The sequence below is a fragment of the Tricharina praecox genome, assembly GCF_024521635.1.
Source record: "Tricharina praecox strain CBS 144465 chromosome Unknown BZA05scaffold_8, whole genome shotgun sequence".
In the NCBI taxonomy this organism is placed as follows: Eukaryota; Fungi; Ascomycota; class Pezizomycetes; order Pezizales; family Pyronemataceae; genus Tricharina; species Tricharina praecox.
In genome coordinates, this window is record NW_026250410.1 from 291,148 (window position 1) to 306,597 (window position 15,450).

Sequence of the window (15,450 nt, forward strand, 5' to 3'; positions counted from 1 at the left end):
GCCGATGGAACTAGCATTGCCGCGAAAGAGATGGCTATATATCCGAATTCCTTCTATTAGGATGCAGGATAAGCAGACGGATCCACTCATCTGACAGATGATCGTGATCAAGGTGGACAATACAATGCAATACATTTGTGTTGCGGGGTATATACATGGGTGAACTACCTAGGCTTGCTATGTACGGGATAATCAACCATCTATCATCTAGGCGATAAACAGGAGCACCAGTTAATCGGTGACTTAAAGATGGATGGGACCCGTGTAAGCCATAAGCCACAAGATCATTTCGTTCGGTACTCACTCGGAAATCCGAGTCCCACACAGAACAGCTACGCGACCCCCCACCAGACCTCCCTAACCTTCTTGCTAACGACGCAGCCAATCTTCCGTCTGCCGATAGTATTCTCACAGGCTTTGAAGACGAGCTCATCGCGCTGCCTATCGTCGTTACAGCCTACAAACGCCTCGATCAGGGCGGCAGGGGTAGCAAACGACCTCTGTATCTCGAGGGCCTTTTCGGCGGAGATGCCACGGACGCACATCAGCATCTTCAGGAAGACGTCTCTGAGGGTGGTGCTGCCGTTTTTATTCACCAGGCTCGAGAACGTGTCGTAGGCGAGGTAGAAGCCCCTTTCCGGGTGGGTGTTCTTGAGGTGGGTGCGGAGGTGGGAGTAGGTGCGGCTCTCGACGAGTTCAGCGGGGATGATGTGCAGGTCCCTGCCGAGGTAGAGGTCTCGCAGTGTCTTTGTCATGCGCGCGAGGTAGCGGATCGTGTCGTCGAGCTTGGCGGTGCGCTTCACAAAGAAGCCGTTAACCACCTGCGTGCTGGAGATGGCCGTCTCGATCGCCTCCGTCATGTGCGCGCCGTTGTCGCCGAGCGCGAACGCCTCGATGATGTAGATCACGTGCGGGATCCCGCTCTTGGTGAGCCGGAATTTCTGCTCGTGGAACCGCCCGTCCTTGATGGAGCTGACTAGGTCGTCGAGTCGCTTGCGCTCGACGATGTAGTCGAGCACGAACTCGCGGTTGCCGGAGCGCGCGACCCAGAGTGCGTCGCCGACTTGGAGCGCCCGCGTGGTCGGTGTCACGCCGGCTGTGATGAGGTTGTTCTGGAGGTAATCGCGGTCCGTCTTGGAGCGTACTTCGCGGTTGTCCAGAATCAGCTCCACGGTGTACTCGCTAGAGCGTAGGACCGCGGGCTCGAATGGGGCGAACACGGGGGGCACCGAGGCGGAGCCAGCGGCAGTGCTGGAATGATTGCTAGCGGACGAGCTCGTACGCGCGAGTGCAACAACCGACGCAGCCATCGGTTGACCACCGCCAAGAGCAAGGCCCACCGGAGGAACTGGTCGGCCATTGAGGGTGCGCTGTCGCACCTCCTCCACTTCGCGGTCAATTGCTGCCAACTCGGCGGCTGTGCGCGCAGGGAGGTTGTTGCCGTATTCAGGACTCGCCCCGCTATACATGAGCTGCAGCCTCCGTCTCTGCGCCTGTCTGTCTGCATTCTTCTCGACTGCGCTGCGGTTTTCCGGGCCTTCGGAATCCACGTTATAGACACCGGGGTTGACGACCGACCCATCGAGTACCATATCCGAATTCAACACGTTGAGATTTCGCCGCGACAACCCTGCAGGACCCGGAACCGCACTGCCCCTCGGCAGAGCAGAGGCTTCACGGGGAGGGGGAGGAGGAGGCGGAGGAGGAAGAGGATCACCAGCTCCAAGACCCTCACCGCGCCTCCTCGCCTCCTGGATCCCCTCCGCCACCTTGGTGCCCGACTCCGTCAAAAAGTATCTCGGCGGATGTCCCTTGGAATAAACAAGATTCTTGTCAAACAATGCCTTCCTCGACGACCACCCATTATAGAACGACTTCGTACTCTCTGGCGCCTCCATGCTCGTATCACAATACGGCTGCGCAGCGTCGACCAAGTGCTGCTTCAACATTCCGGGGGGTTTTTGACCGTTGGGCACCTCCTGTTCCGCCTCATACAGCGCGAGGAGGATCGCATACGGGCCGCTCCTGATCCGGGGCACATACGGCCTCTCAGTATCCGTATTCGTCTTCCTCCTCTTCGCCGTCCCCGTCCCCGTCCCCGTCCCCTGCTCCTCCCCCAGCTGCTGCTCCCCTCCCTCCCCTCTCTCCCCCACACCCCTTCTCTTCCCCCTAACAGGCACGGCCATCCCATTCTCAGCACAATAAACCTCATACGCGCGCGTGAGCTTGTCGACGATGGCAGGGCCGATGCCGTTCAACTGCTGCGCCTCGGAGGGGTGCGAGAACGCGATCGGACACGACGCCATGCTGTCGTGTGCGCGCTTTAGGGTCCCCGCTTTTTTGTGCCCTTGCTCGCGCGCTTCGTCCCACCATTCCTGCAGGAAGGTTAGGAGGATGGGGTTGCCACAGGGCATGCTGTTGTGCTGTTGGGGGGGATGGGGGAGGGGGTGGATGGAAGGGAGGGGGGCGAGGGGGTGAATGGGGGGTGAATGGGCGGTGGGGTTGTGTAGCTTTCAGTTGCGCTGTGCTGTGCTGTGGTTGTTGCCGCAGTGGAGAGTCCAGAGTCCAGAGTCCAGAGTCCAGAGTCCAGACTGGTGTGTGGGAAGACGTGTAGAGTTGCTACCCGCTAAGCAAGGGGTGGTGTGGCACGTGACTTGGCGTAACCAGCCACTAACCAGTAATCCGATAAGATAAGATAAGATAAGATCCCAGCAGAGTACCATTCCATGTCGATCACAAGGCATCATTCACTCGTCATCCGGAGCAATACCATGGACAGGTATATTTAAAGGGGAGGAATACTGGGAACAAACGCTTTGGGTCCACCGTCCGGGGGGAGTACCTGTTGTTGTTGAGGCCTACTCGGGTACACTACTCTAGATTAGAGGAAGGCGAATATGACGACCGACCGACCAAAGACGAAAGACAAAGAAACGCCTCTTAACCAACTACCGGACCGGCTGACGGTATGTTTATACCGGTACGGCACACATCCTCTCGGGCGATCTCATTGTCACCCAGGGAAGGAAGTGCCCCCCGGAGAAGCGGAGGAGAAAGAAGAGAGAAGAAGAAGACGGAAAGTGACGCTTCCAAATGCGGTTCAATTCTTACGAAAAGGACGTCGATGTGAGCACTGAGGGGTGGATGGCGAAGGATGAGCGGCGTGAGCATTGGCGGCGTCCGTAGGAAGTACCTAGGACGACGGTCAGACCATTCCTCTCGGTGCTTTGATAATTTTCCCTGCTAGCAAACAGTAGGATAGAGTGGTGCCTGCCAAAGTATCCCGTGGTTTACCGTATTCGTACATACCGGGAGGCTTTCAAACGGTAAAAAAAATCATCCTCATCCCCCTCTCCGGCACGGCGCATACGATAAGTGAAGTGTCAAACGACCAGCTCGAAGTATCACTCGGCGCCCATTCATCCACGGAACCCCACGGGCGGATCGTAGGCTCCCGCGCAGTGGGACGTGTGTACAGCCATGATCTGATAAGGCCGAATGCTATGATGATTAAACAAAACAAAACAGCTTCCGCGCAGTGAGATATCCATCCAGAAAAAAGAAACGTACTTAGTCTATAGGCACATAAGATTAGTAGCCGGCCGTACAGGAGAAGGAATTCCACGGAACCTGGCGGAGGAGACGGTGCATGTGGGAGCTGCTGGATGCATCGTTAACCCAACCCAACCCAACCCGAATGGATGGATGGACACCAGCACTGCTCACAACCCATCGTTTCCAATACAACCATCCGGTCTTCCAGTACTAGGTATAGCTGTTCATGCGACGAACGTACTGAGAACTGTGACGGACAGCCTTCATAGCGGTCACACTAGATGTGTGTGTGGATATGGATGTGGATGTGCGTGTGGATTCCTGGATGTGTGCTGTTGGGTTAAGGCCAACGATTGGGATTACACCCTTCCGTATTGTCCGTTGTAGTGAAATTACTGTGTCAAGACTCGTCTGGACTCTGCAACTTGTTCCCGACATCCTTCGATGGAAGCTGTAGCATGTAGGACGACTGAAAAGGTTGATAATATCAAAAACCAGTACCGTAGTACGACCGAAAACGCAGGTCGATTGCTTATATCGCCTCACTCACTCACCAGCCATCCAGCCAGCGCAGCACAACAGCGAAAATCTTGTCCTAACGCCATACACCAATCTATTCAGCTCCCATTCCATGCTATGTATGTATGAAGTATGAAGTATGTAGAAGTAGATGTGGTGGCAATAACAAGAAGATTGAAAGTTACATCCACTCCGTTCTCCCTTTATATAAAGTACTAGGTCAAAGGTTATCGCCAGGGGGCCGTTTTACACCAAAAATGGCCACTTTCACACCACTAAAACTCATCCTTCGCCTGACGGAAAAATATCGTCTTTCACAGACGCCGTAAAATCATAAGCCCTCTCATATATAAAAATTTTGACCGCTTTTAGTCAAGATTGGTGGCTTTCAATGGGGGGTTTGTACATGACCTGAACAGTGATTTCGCATTTTGTATGGGGCTCCCATACAAAAAGTTGCATGACAACCAGCGTCAACCATAAATTTTTCTCTTGGGCCGCATTGCTCAACCATAACTGCTTATATTTGCAAGCCAGTTTCTTATAAGATCACTTAAGCAGTTAAAAAGGACTTCCAATTGCCCAATATTTTTTAAAGTATGTTTGGGATGCAGAATCTGTGGTTGAAAATTGATAGCCTTGAGACAATAGGACTTGGGTTAGCCGCATAACTTCACATAAAATACTGATTTCCTTTGGCTAGAAGTTTTGTCGAAGCTGGATGTGTATCTAAACACCCTGTATGCAAACTTGTATTACTTTCTATTGTGTGGTTGTGGTGTTCGAGAGGTTTACATGTGTGGTGTGGTGGTCTCGTAGGGGCGAATGGCGATAACTTTTGATCTGATTCTTTATATCCCCATCCCCGGGCGTCCCTCGTCCCCTATGCTGTACAAAATTCGACCCCGTGCCCCCTTAGGTAGACAAAAAAGTAACAAGAAAAGAACAGAAAAGAACAAGAAAAGATCCAAAACAGATGCGCGCCCGTTAAAGAAAAAAGCCAAAGTCAACCCCAGGTTATGTATGCTCGTGATGGTATGTGAAGATGTGATGTGATGTGATTTGGTGATGGTGGCAATGTACAATGCGATTCGATCCGATTCGTTTCTTTCGTATAAATATGGTTCGTTTCGTGACTAGGCGGCAGTCTTGCGAGACGAGTTTTCCCGCTTGCCGTGCTCGGGGCTCTGCGCGGACGCTGATGGGCGGAAGCTGATGTCCATCTGCTTGCGGGTGTGCTCGAACAGGATGCTGGGGGGAATGTTAGCTGGCTGGATGGACTTGTGGATGCGCACGAGGGAAGAGGGAGGGAGAAGGGGGACTAACCGAGCGTACGACTGGATCGGGTCCGCGGAGGTGTCGTGGTGGCTCTGGTGGTGGCGCATGTAGGAGCTGTCGCTGCTGGACGAGGCGCCGTTGGTGTGCACGGAGGTGGTCATGGTGGAAGACATGGGATTTTGGTAGGGGGTCTGTCGAAAAGGCGAGGAAGGGTGATGGAGTTTGTATGGTGTTGAATCAGAGGACTTCGTCTGTGGGAGTGCGAGTGTGGCTGGCAGCGATGGAGCTGTTGGTGTTGGGGAGGATGGGGGTGGTTGCAGTGGGTTGGTTGTGGTTGTGGTGGTGGTGATGGCAGTGATGGTAATGTTCCGAATGCTGATGGGATTGAATATTGATGTTAGGATGGAGTGGAGGGAGGTTTATATATTTCGATGGGTTCTTGGGGGGCGACCTGGTGGCCGCCGCCTCCCTCGACATCAGACTGAGCAAGATGAGGTGCACACATTCAGTCTCGCTTGTCATTCCGACACTTGCATTGCCGGTTAACTTGCGCCTTGTGCCGTGGGAGCTGCCGGTAGGATGGATGGCTTTGAGAGTCGGACCGGCAAACAGACAGCCAGACAGACAGCCAGACAGACAGCCATCCATCCAGCATCCATGGACAGCCACCGAGCCAGCCAGCCAGCCAGCCAGCCAGTCAGTCAGCCAGTGACGGACGAAAGCAGGCGGCAAGCAAGCACGCAAACACTCACGTCCGGAGTCGTCTTCCCACATCCGGATGATGCGTGAATCAAAGTGCCCACTCTGGGAGGGGAAAGTGAGCCCTGCAGCTTGCAGCCGGCAGCAGCAGTAGTTCGTAGCAGCATCACCACCACCACCACCATCACCACCACCACCATCACCACCACCACCATCACCACCCCACGCTCGCGGCCCATACCCACCTAACCGAGCCTGGCTCGCAGTCCAGGTGGACTGTGACTGGCTGACTGGCTGACTGGTGGGGCAACTCCCCCTCCGCAAGGATGGAAACGGGGTCTGCGAACTGACCCATCTACTCTGGAGTAGTTACCCCGACCACTCTGCTGCGTGCTCTGCGTTCTGCGTCCTCTGCATACGAGGCACAAGGGGTTGGTTGGCTGCGAGACACGGGTGGCGGCCGATGATCTCATGGCTACCGCCGATCCCGGAATATTCAGGGTCCCCCGACGCCGATCCTGACATCAAATCCAACGACGCTGCGGTTTCTCCACTTCCTCGCACACACCGCCGGAGTGGGGGCAAGCAAGTAAGCACTCGAGTACCCAGGAATGCGTCTGCATCGAAGATGGCATTTCCATCTCGACGGGGGGCCTTTTGCTTCTGGAAATCCACAATCCACAATCCACCCCCGCCCGAGCTAGCTGCTTCTCAAGCCCCGGAACCATCCACCCAACCCACCCCAACCCCAGACTGCATCCTGCATTCGCCCCAGCGTTGCCCAGTGTGGCTTGCATGATGACAACGCGATGCGCGACGACGACATCCGCTGGAATTGCCTGCTCCTGCCTTTCCTCTTGCTCGTCCTGTTTCTTGTCCGTTAAAGCGGCGTGGACGAAAAACAAATCAAAAAAAGTAAATTAAAAAAAATACGCCAGATGAGAATCTTGATGCCGCTCCTCCTGGTCAGATCTCAAACGTCCCTTTCCCTTTCCCCTTCCCCTTCCACTTCCGCTTCCCTCCGCCGCATTCGCGATACCATCCCGCCCCGTCACGGCGGATGGCGTCCCTGGACTAGGCAGGTTGATCCCCCTTGCTAACATACCCACTACGTACCTCTCGCCGGACCCGGACTTTCTTCCGCAAGGCTGGAAACCGTGGAGTGCTCCTCCAGGTTTGTGAAACACCCACCACTGACCACCACTGACCACCACTACCGCTGTCCCGCCGCCGCCGCCGCCGCTGCACGCCAGCACGCCAGGTGGAAAAAGCAACCACTCAACTTCCCTTTCCTTTCCTTTCCGGTTCGCAAGAACGTTCCCGCGGGTATGATATGTACGAATATGTACTGTACTGAGTAGGCTCTCGTAGCTACCAAGTAAGTACCCTCCACGTCCGTTTGGTCTGGTGGCAATTGTCTCAACTTACTCTATGATACATAGAGTAGTACCTATCCTATCCTATTCTACCCTATCATATCCTGGAGTACCTCTCCAGAGCACCTATCTACGGTAGGTACGGTACTCTATGCCCCCTGTCTTGAGATCTCACTCGCGTCCTCATGATTCACCCACCCATCCATCCATCCATCCATCCATCCATCCATCCATCCATCCATCCATCCATCCATCCATCCATCCTCTTGGCCAAGTACCCACCTATCATAATAGGCACCCCCGAAACATCGGTGACCCCCGATTCCTGCACGCTGCAACTGCGTCCGGCCATCGTGATGATAGATCTACCAAGGTACTCTACTTTACTCTACTGATGTCGGCAGACGTCGTGTGTGTGTGTGGGGGGGGGGGGGGGGGTATAGCACTTACCTACCTCTCACTTACGTTTCTCATCCTCCTCCTCCTTCTCGGACGTCCGTCTGGGCAAAAACCTGTATGTATGTGTGCAGATCACGATCATCATACATACAGCCAGGCAGGCAGACTGAAGCGACGTATCCCCCCCCCCCCCCCCTACCCCCACCGGAAACAGCAACGCAAGATACAATCATGCAAAAGCCTAACCGGCCTGAGCCAGCACGGCGGGATAATCCTTCACGAAGGGCGGCCAGTTCGGGAAATGCTCGGCGTAGGCATGTAAACTAATCTCGAAGTGGTCCGAAGTGATCGGTGATGTGGGCTTTGCATCACACCTTATGGGTTGCCGTGCGGAGGTAGGTTACTCTAGGTAGCAAGTGAGCAAGCAAAGCAGGCAGGTAAGTAAGCATTCTTCCAGTTTCGGGCTTCGGACAGAGGACAGACAAGGAGGATGGCAGAGCACCAGAGCATCATCTCACTCTAAATTCCCATGACGGAAGCTTGATTCGACGGCGGGGGGACCGGTAACCAGACGGTCATCGACGACGGGCTTTGAGTTTTCGACGGATATAGGTATGCAAGAAGCAGACCTTCCATTTCCCTGCTGAAGGATCTTGCTAATTACGTACGGACAGTATAGTACCTGATTACGTACAGTAAAGTATTTCTCCCGGTACGGCGGTACCTATGACTGGGAGGGTGCTAACCGGCCTGTACCGCATCTACGCATATAAGTAGTTGGTTTGTTGATTCACAGGCATCGGTATGAGCATAGATATTACCTATCTGTTACAAGTTACAAGTTAAATCCCAGACCCAAAGCTTGAAATTTCGTGCGGAATGTACACGAGTACGGTACTGTACGGTACCTACTGTACATTTCGAGATATGCAATAGCCGGTCATCCTTCCTGCACCTGCAGCTATGTACGGTATGTATGAGTGAGTGAGATCGGTATGCATGCCCAATACCCGCGATTCCGGCCCTCCTCCACCAAAGGAGACATCTTGGTGGCTGGGGCTTGTATATGGATATGAAGATGCAGATGCAGATGCAAAAGCAGCGGTGGGTAGAGTGGAGGAAACCCGCTGGAGAATACGCACACACACATATACAGAGAGAGATATGTACGAGGACGTCAATCCGCGTGCGGCCTGCAACGTCCGTAGCCCACGAACGCACCAGCGAGGACACCGTGGTCCATACTATACCACAATAGCATACCGGTGAGCCGCCGATCTTCTGCATCTTCTGCATCCATCCATCCATCCATCCATCCATCCATTCTCTTCCTTCCATCCATAGGAGGGAGGTACTACTCTACTTTAGGCATACATTCGAGACATGCACCCAGCAACCACCGTGAAGATCTTCCCCGGTTTGTAGCGGCTGTGGAGTATATCCTGCAGCAATGCAGCAAGTGCACATAAACATAAACCAGCCCTGGGCAGTGGGGCCTAAACAATCTGCCTGCCAGCCAGCCAGCCATGACTATCACTGTTGTTGCTTTACTGCGCTGCGCTGTGCCATTGAACCGCAGAATGCCCCCTTCTGGAATGGCGTCGATGGGGGGCTTACTTTACTTTAGGTCGTGGTGTTTATGCGGACCTCCTGGCTTGCTGCTTGCTGGAGCATCGGTGCGAGCGCACAAACGCAGCCGCTCGTCATCCCCCCATCCCACCCCTCCTCCCACTCCCTAGTAAGCCAGTGAGCCGACATCGTTGACCGCGACAGGAATAGACAGATACCGTATATCATAAACCAAGGCCCAGTCAATGGCAGTAGCAGTGGCAGTGACAGTGGCAGTGACATATCGTCAGCCCTATGTGCATACGGTAGTGAGACCTAATGTCTCACCACGAGTCCTAATGTATACTAGCACATAATCCCTCGGAATGTTGGCACAACGGCACTCGCTCGGGCAGAGCGCTGCCGGGGTCTTAGCCGGGGAATCCTTCGGCTCCTCCACGGGATGGAGCGGTGAGAGCGCCACCGGCTTGGTGGAGTGGGGAGATGGCTGCTTGCCGAACCCGGGCGGCTGGCCCCGTCGTGGGTGGGTCCGTTGGTCTTGTCTTGGGTTGAGTTGGGAAACCATGGTTTCGTCCAACTACCGTAGTTAGGCCGGGGGGCGGGGGACGAAGATGAGGATGAGGACGTGAACTCCCGGGGCGGCCCGGAATCTTCAACCTTGGTCGGGCCATGATCGAATGATCAGTGTCGAAGCCACTCTCACTCGCTCGTTCACTCGTAACCTACTTCTTCCATGTCGCGTCCTGTCCTGTCCTATCCAGAGTTATGTAGAACCGAAAACAAGTTTTATGTCGATATCTCACCAGGTACGTCCCTGGGTATCATGCCAACTGGGCCCACTCACATGATCCCGGCCCTGCGCCTAGTGAGATTTCGTGGAGGCTGGAGATTCCTTCCTTCGGAATTACACTCTAAGGCTTCATCCACCTCATGGCTCGTTCGCTCCAAGGGTTCATTCACCCCAAGCCGCCATGTCACCCACAGACTCCAAATGAGTATTTCCGGGGCGCAGTTCCAAGGATTCAATCCTCCACTCCAAAGCTTCATTCACCTCCGCGGCTTCGTTCGCTCTAAGGCTTCATTCTACTCCAAGGCTTCATTCACCTCACGGCTCGTTCGTTCCAAGGCTTCATTCCTCCACTCGGCGGCTTCATTCCACTCGGCGGCTTCATTTACCTCCCGGCTTCATTCACCTCCCGGCTCGTTCGCTCCAACCACTCCACGGGGCTCCATTCATCTCACGGCTCGTTCACTCCAAGGCTCCATTCAACTCGCCGGCTTCATTCATCTCACGTCTCGTTCACTCCACGGCTTCGTTCACTCCACGGCTTCGTTCACTCCACGGCTTCATTCCACTCCAAGGCTTCGTTCCACTCGGCGGCTTCATTCAACTCACAGCTCGTTCACTCCAAGCCGCCATGTCACCCACAGACTCCAAACGAGAATTTTCAGGGCGCAATTCCAAGGCTTCAAATTTCAATCCTCCACTCCGCGACTCCATGCCTCAGTTCACTCCCAGACTCAATCTCACTCCGAAGCTTCACCTCCGTTCCGCTCCAAACTTCAATCCCCAGCCAGTCTCTCCAGAACCTCGATTCCCTGACTTCGCTCCACTCCGCCTCTCCAAGCTTCATTCAATTCCACGGTCCCAGCCGAGAGTTTTCAGAAGTTCGATCGAATTCCGGAAACCAACCCAAGTGCACGCTCCGACAGCCTTCGACTACCGGATTCCAAGAGCTATCTCGAAATACACGTTCTAGTGCTCAGACCCATAGCCGTACACATCTACCGAGTATTTCGTTCCAACTTCTGACCGGCGAGGGAGGGATAGGTACTTCAAGTCGCATGATATTTCGTGATGCACACTCGCACTTGCGCCCTGCCACTGCCACTGCCACTGTACTCTCACACAAACCCGATTCGTTTCGTTCCCGATACCATCAATACCATCAATAGAAATTATATTCCCGTTGAGAGCAACGCTACCCACCCAAGTCCCAAGTAAAGCAACTTACAAAGTATCTACATAGCCCGCATCCAACCAACAGTAAGTAAGTAAGGAAGAGTAAGAAAGTAAGAAAGTACAACAATGGACACCGTCGCCGCCCCCTAATCTAACTAACCCCCCAAGCAACCCCAAAGCAACCCCTCGACCGAATGAATGAAAAGAAAACAAAAACAAAAAAAAAGGTGGCATAAAAGGTAGAGTACAAACGAAATACCTAATGTATAGTACAAATCTCATCCCCCGGACAATCAAGCAAGCAAGCAAGAAACAAACAGCTCAGAACGCCAATAGGCCATCCAGACCAGCACCAGAAGGATGAAAATAACAACGAAATCAAGAGTTGAAAGAGGAAAAAAAGACAATGGACAAAACAAAACACCAACCCCAACCCCAACCCCGACCAATCAACTCCAATCTGAAAAAAAAAATATAGGAAGAAAAAAGATAGGAAAAAAGATAGGTGGAAAAAAATACAAGGAAAAAGAGAAGAAAATAACAAAGAAAACGAATCGCCCATCTCCCTTACGACGAGCGAACGGCCCTCCAAGGGTCACTGGGACCCTCAGGCCCGGGCACCTCCGTCATCCTGATCACCGTAGGCTCCAGCTTGAGTTCTGCTGCTGGTTCCTCTGGCTCAGTGTTGTCGGTGTCAACATTCGCCTCCTTAACGAGCTGCTCGCCAGGCGAGTCCTCTTTTTCCTGAGAGCTAACGGCATCTCCATCATCGTCGGAGGTATGGTCAGAGGTACTCGGCGATTTCGACATTGGTGAGGGCAGGGGCAACGAAGAGGGCACGGGTAGGGGGGAGGATGGGGGACTGTCGACCACCTTGGATTCCTGAGGCTCGGTTTCCTGTTCTTCGTACAGGCTGCACACGAGATCGAAGATTTTCTTCCTCAGGGTCGGGATGCCTTCCACCTTCCAGATCTCGTTATCGCAACTCAAGTTCCGGGCGAGGAAGGATGCCACGAAGGTCTCAACATGGTCTAGAAAGACTTCGCTGTAATGCAAAGCGTGGACGCCACAATCGTACCCATTGTCCTGGTCAGGATTCTGTAAAGATTAATAAATGACCTGCCCACGGGAAGTTGGTAAATATCTTACCTTGGCACTGCAGCCCTTGATTTCGGCTTTTGAAATCTCCAGGCCACGCTTGACCTTCGCTTCGTGGATTAACCATTCCCTTAGCCTGGCAATAGCAGCCTGCCGTGGCACATTCATTGAATCCAAGATAATGATCGCAGGTCTATTGTATGTCAGCCACCAGCAATTAGTATGCGGGATCATTTTACATACGTGTTTGGCGGAACGTAGTGTTTACTCTTCCGCTTAGCTTTCGATCCATTCCCATATGCGTAATTAGACGAAGAGTCAATGCCTAGAGTTTTGGGGGATAGTTTGGCGCTGTGATTGCTGGCTTCCTTCTCGCCGTCTAGTCGCTCGACCTCATCCTCCGACGGCCACTCGTCTTTATCGACCGACATGCTCTCTGTGCTAGTCAGGGTGTCTGAAACATCAGACGATCTGTCGGTGGAAGGATCCACGGCGGCTACCGGCTCATCGGCGGATGCCTCATCCGAGTCCGTGTTGGGCGTGTCGACCACAAGCTTTCGCTCCAAATTATGAAGGTTGCACACGATAGCGAGGTACCAATGAGAGCTATACAACGTTAGTATGAAACACTTGCCTGCCAAAGTGACTTGAGTTACCATTCATTAATCGGGATTATGATGTAGTTCTTTTTGAACAAATCAAGCTTCGCAGTCCACTTCAAGATTCCGTCCAGATTCTTCTCCTTGCTGGCGCCGATCCTGTTCTTTTGGCAGAGGCGCTCGTAGAAAAAAGTATTCATGAAGTGGACTTGTTCTGACAACCGGGGATTCTTCTCTTTGAGGGTCACATCAAGATACCTAAAGATGTCAGCGCATACCTTAAACCAAATCCGTGCCGACCTACTTCATGTAGAAATTGATGATGTTGTCGTTCAGCCACTCCTCCGGATTCAATCGGTAGAGGTCATCGTATTCGACAGGCGTACGTCCTAGACCACTAGATGGGTAGATCAATGGCCGGGACCATCGTGGCTCCGGCAATTGCAGCGATTTTGTGCGTTTATTTGCCCACACCAGATCTTCGTCTATTTCCAAGGGGCGTTTGACAGCCTCCTTCATGCCTTCGTTGCTAGGCTTGTCGCTTCTGGTGGTTCTCTTCGTCTGCGTAAGACTTAGGAACGGCATACGGCCGCCCGTACTCCTGGTAGACCTCCGTCTCTCCTGTGAACTATGTTCCTGTAAAGACTTCGCGAGTGCAAAATCGATGGCTTCCTGCGCAGTCATAGGCCTTGCAGTATCACTAGAGGGCGCCCGAGACTTGGAAGGTCCTCGTGGTTCTGGATCAGAGCTCCGGATCCCGAATTTCTGCTCCATTTCACGCAAACGTTCGAAATCTTCAGGATCCTCTACGAGCGACACCTGTTCGTGGCGTGAATTGTGCATTTTGATGTTCTGGCAGTGTTTCTTCATCCGCTCACTAGACCGGCATTAGTAGGGGAAGTATTTCAACAGGTCAAGATAAACTTACTCATCGACCTGGTGGACTTTTTTGCGCTCCAATTCGGAGGTGAGAGCACCCCTCACTTCCTCTATATCTTTTTTGTTTGTAATGGCAAGGTAACCATAAGTATGTTTCGTCCCGTGGAACTCAAGCCCAATTTGATTCTCGCAGTGCTGTAGAACTGTCAGCAGGGCAAACAAACACGGTAGGGAGTAGTAAGAGAAGTGTACATAGAGCTTCACAAAATCTGCGGAAAAATCCGCAAGCACTTCGGAAGCCTTAGTGTGCCCATCCACTTTTTTGACTCGGAATTGCGCTCCTTTTCCGTTCCGTTTCGCTTCCCACTCCAGATGGAGATCCTCCCCGTTTCTCGGATCCGAATTCGCTTGTAGCGTACCCTTCTGGAATGTCGTAATCTGCCAGTGCTTATTAAGTTTATTCTGGGACACCAAACCACGAGGCTTTCGGCCGCCGGAGCTGCCATTGGCGCTGCCGCCGCCGCTGCCACTCCATCTATTCGGCTGGGAGGACCACAGCTGCGATTTACCCCCGATCGTCTGCCGTGCCCTCTTACCCCCTCCGATCTCCGCTCGCGAGTTCGGATTTCCGTCGCCACCGGGGGAGTCCAGCGTTCCCTTGAGGTTTTCGGCTATGGGATCGCTGATGTCCTCCCCCAGCTGTCTCATGCGCTTTCGGAGGTTCGTCTGGGGAGCGGAGCCGCGATCGCCAGAGATTTTGTCGACATGTCGAGAGGGACCGCTCTACAATCAGTAAGTCACCGACACGGAACCGCGGAACGACGACGACTGGATGAATCGTACCAAGAGGCTGGAGTGTTCGGTTTGACTATATGGAGTCGGTATTGTTTCGGAGTCTGCGCTTCTGCTGGGCCACAACCTGTCAGCCCACAAATCTCACAACCGCAAGAGGGCGACGGTGTACCGACGCGAATGTTGGAAAATGCTTCTTTTCTATTGCTCCAGATGTGGTGAAATCCTGTTTGCCTTCCTATCTGGGAGGTTAGCTACGGCGCTCAAAGCCTGCTAGCAGGTCTGCGTGAACACTGACATGTGGCCGCGAACGCCCAGATCGGGGTGGCGGTAATGGAGGCGCCTTTTCTTCGATTGTGTCGCTGTCGGTTTCGATAGGATCGGTAGAGAGCTGCCGAGGCGCCTGCCCGGAGGCGAAGCCCGGCGGCATGGTTCGAGAGGTAAGGGCAGTTGGCTTATTGTTGTTTTGAGGGAGTAGTAGGAAGTTCTCGGGGATGTGCTTCGCTCAAGTTAAGAGTTAAGGAGGAACGAGGAGGGGTTTCGTGGACATGCGAGGGTGATTGATCGGTTGGAGTAGGGTTTTTGCTGTCGCTTGTAGTGGTGGTGTGGGATGGCGGGTCCGTTACGCCGCAGGTATGGAGAGATCGCTCGGAACACTAGACAGAACTAACGATGTCGCTCTTTGTCGTAGAGGAGGAGTTGTCGTGGTGGGTTTGCTTGCGGC

General features: G+C 53.4%; 4 protein-coding genes across 4 annotated transcripts; all 4 read right to left on the reverse strand.

The window, feature by feature from the left end:
* BZA05DRAFT_393449 (uncharacterized protein) lies at positions 1–2,119 on the reverse strand. Its single transcript, XM_051483213.1, has one exon. It carries the CDS (start codon positions 1,947–1,949, stop codon positions 333–335), a length of 1,617 nt encoding a protein of 538 aa, XP_051340677.1. The 5' UTR covers positions 1,950–2,119; the 3' UTR covers positions 1–332.
* Positions 2,120–5,322: 3,203 nt separating this feature from the next.
* Positions 5,323–6,426, reverse strand: BZA05DRAFT_259695 (uncharacterized protein). Its single transcript, XM_051480112.1, has 2 exons — positions 5,401–6,426; positions 5,323–5,325 (listed from the first exon to the last, which is right to left on the reverse strand). Exon 1 carries the CDS (start codon positions 6,124–6,126, stop codon positions 5,590–5,592), a length of 537 nt encoding a protein of 178 aa, XP_051340678.1. The 5' UTR covers positions 6,127–6,426; the 3' UTR covers positions 5,323–5,325; positions 5,401–5,589.
* Positions 6,427–11,342: 4,916 nt separating this feature from the next.
* BZA05DRAFT_259707 (uncharacterized protein) lies at positions 11,343–11,782 on the reverse strand. Its single transcript, XM_051480113.1, has one exon. It carries the CDS (start codon positions 11,638–11,640, stop codon positions 11,407–11,409), a length of 234 nt encoding a protein of 77 aa, XP_051340679.1. The 5' UTR covers positions 11,641–11,782; the 3' UTR covers positions 11,343–11,406.
* Positions 11,783–15,258, reverse strand: BZA05DRAFT_259710 (uncharacterized protein). The gene is made up of 10 exons (XM_051480114.1): positions 15,025–15,258; positions 14,903–14,964; positions 14,778–14,841; positions 14,187–14,717; positions 13,984–14,129; positions 13,360–13,932; positions 13,113–13,313; positions 12,700–13,062; positions 12,508–12,649; positions 11,783–12,456 (listed from the first exon to the last, which is right to left on the reverse strand). The coding sequence occupies exons 1-10, from the start codon at positions 15,154–15,156 to the stop codon at positions 11,926–11,928; spliced, it is 2,745 nt and encodes a 914-aa protein (XP_051340680.1). The 5' UTR covers positions 15,157–15,258; the 3' UTR covers positions 11,783–11,925.
* Between the last annotated feature and the right edge of the window lie 192 nt (positions 15,259–15,450).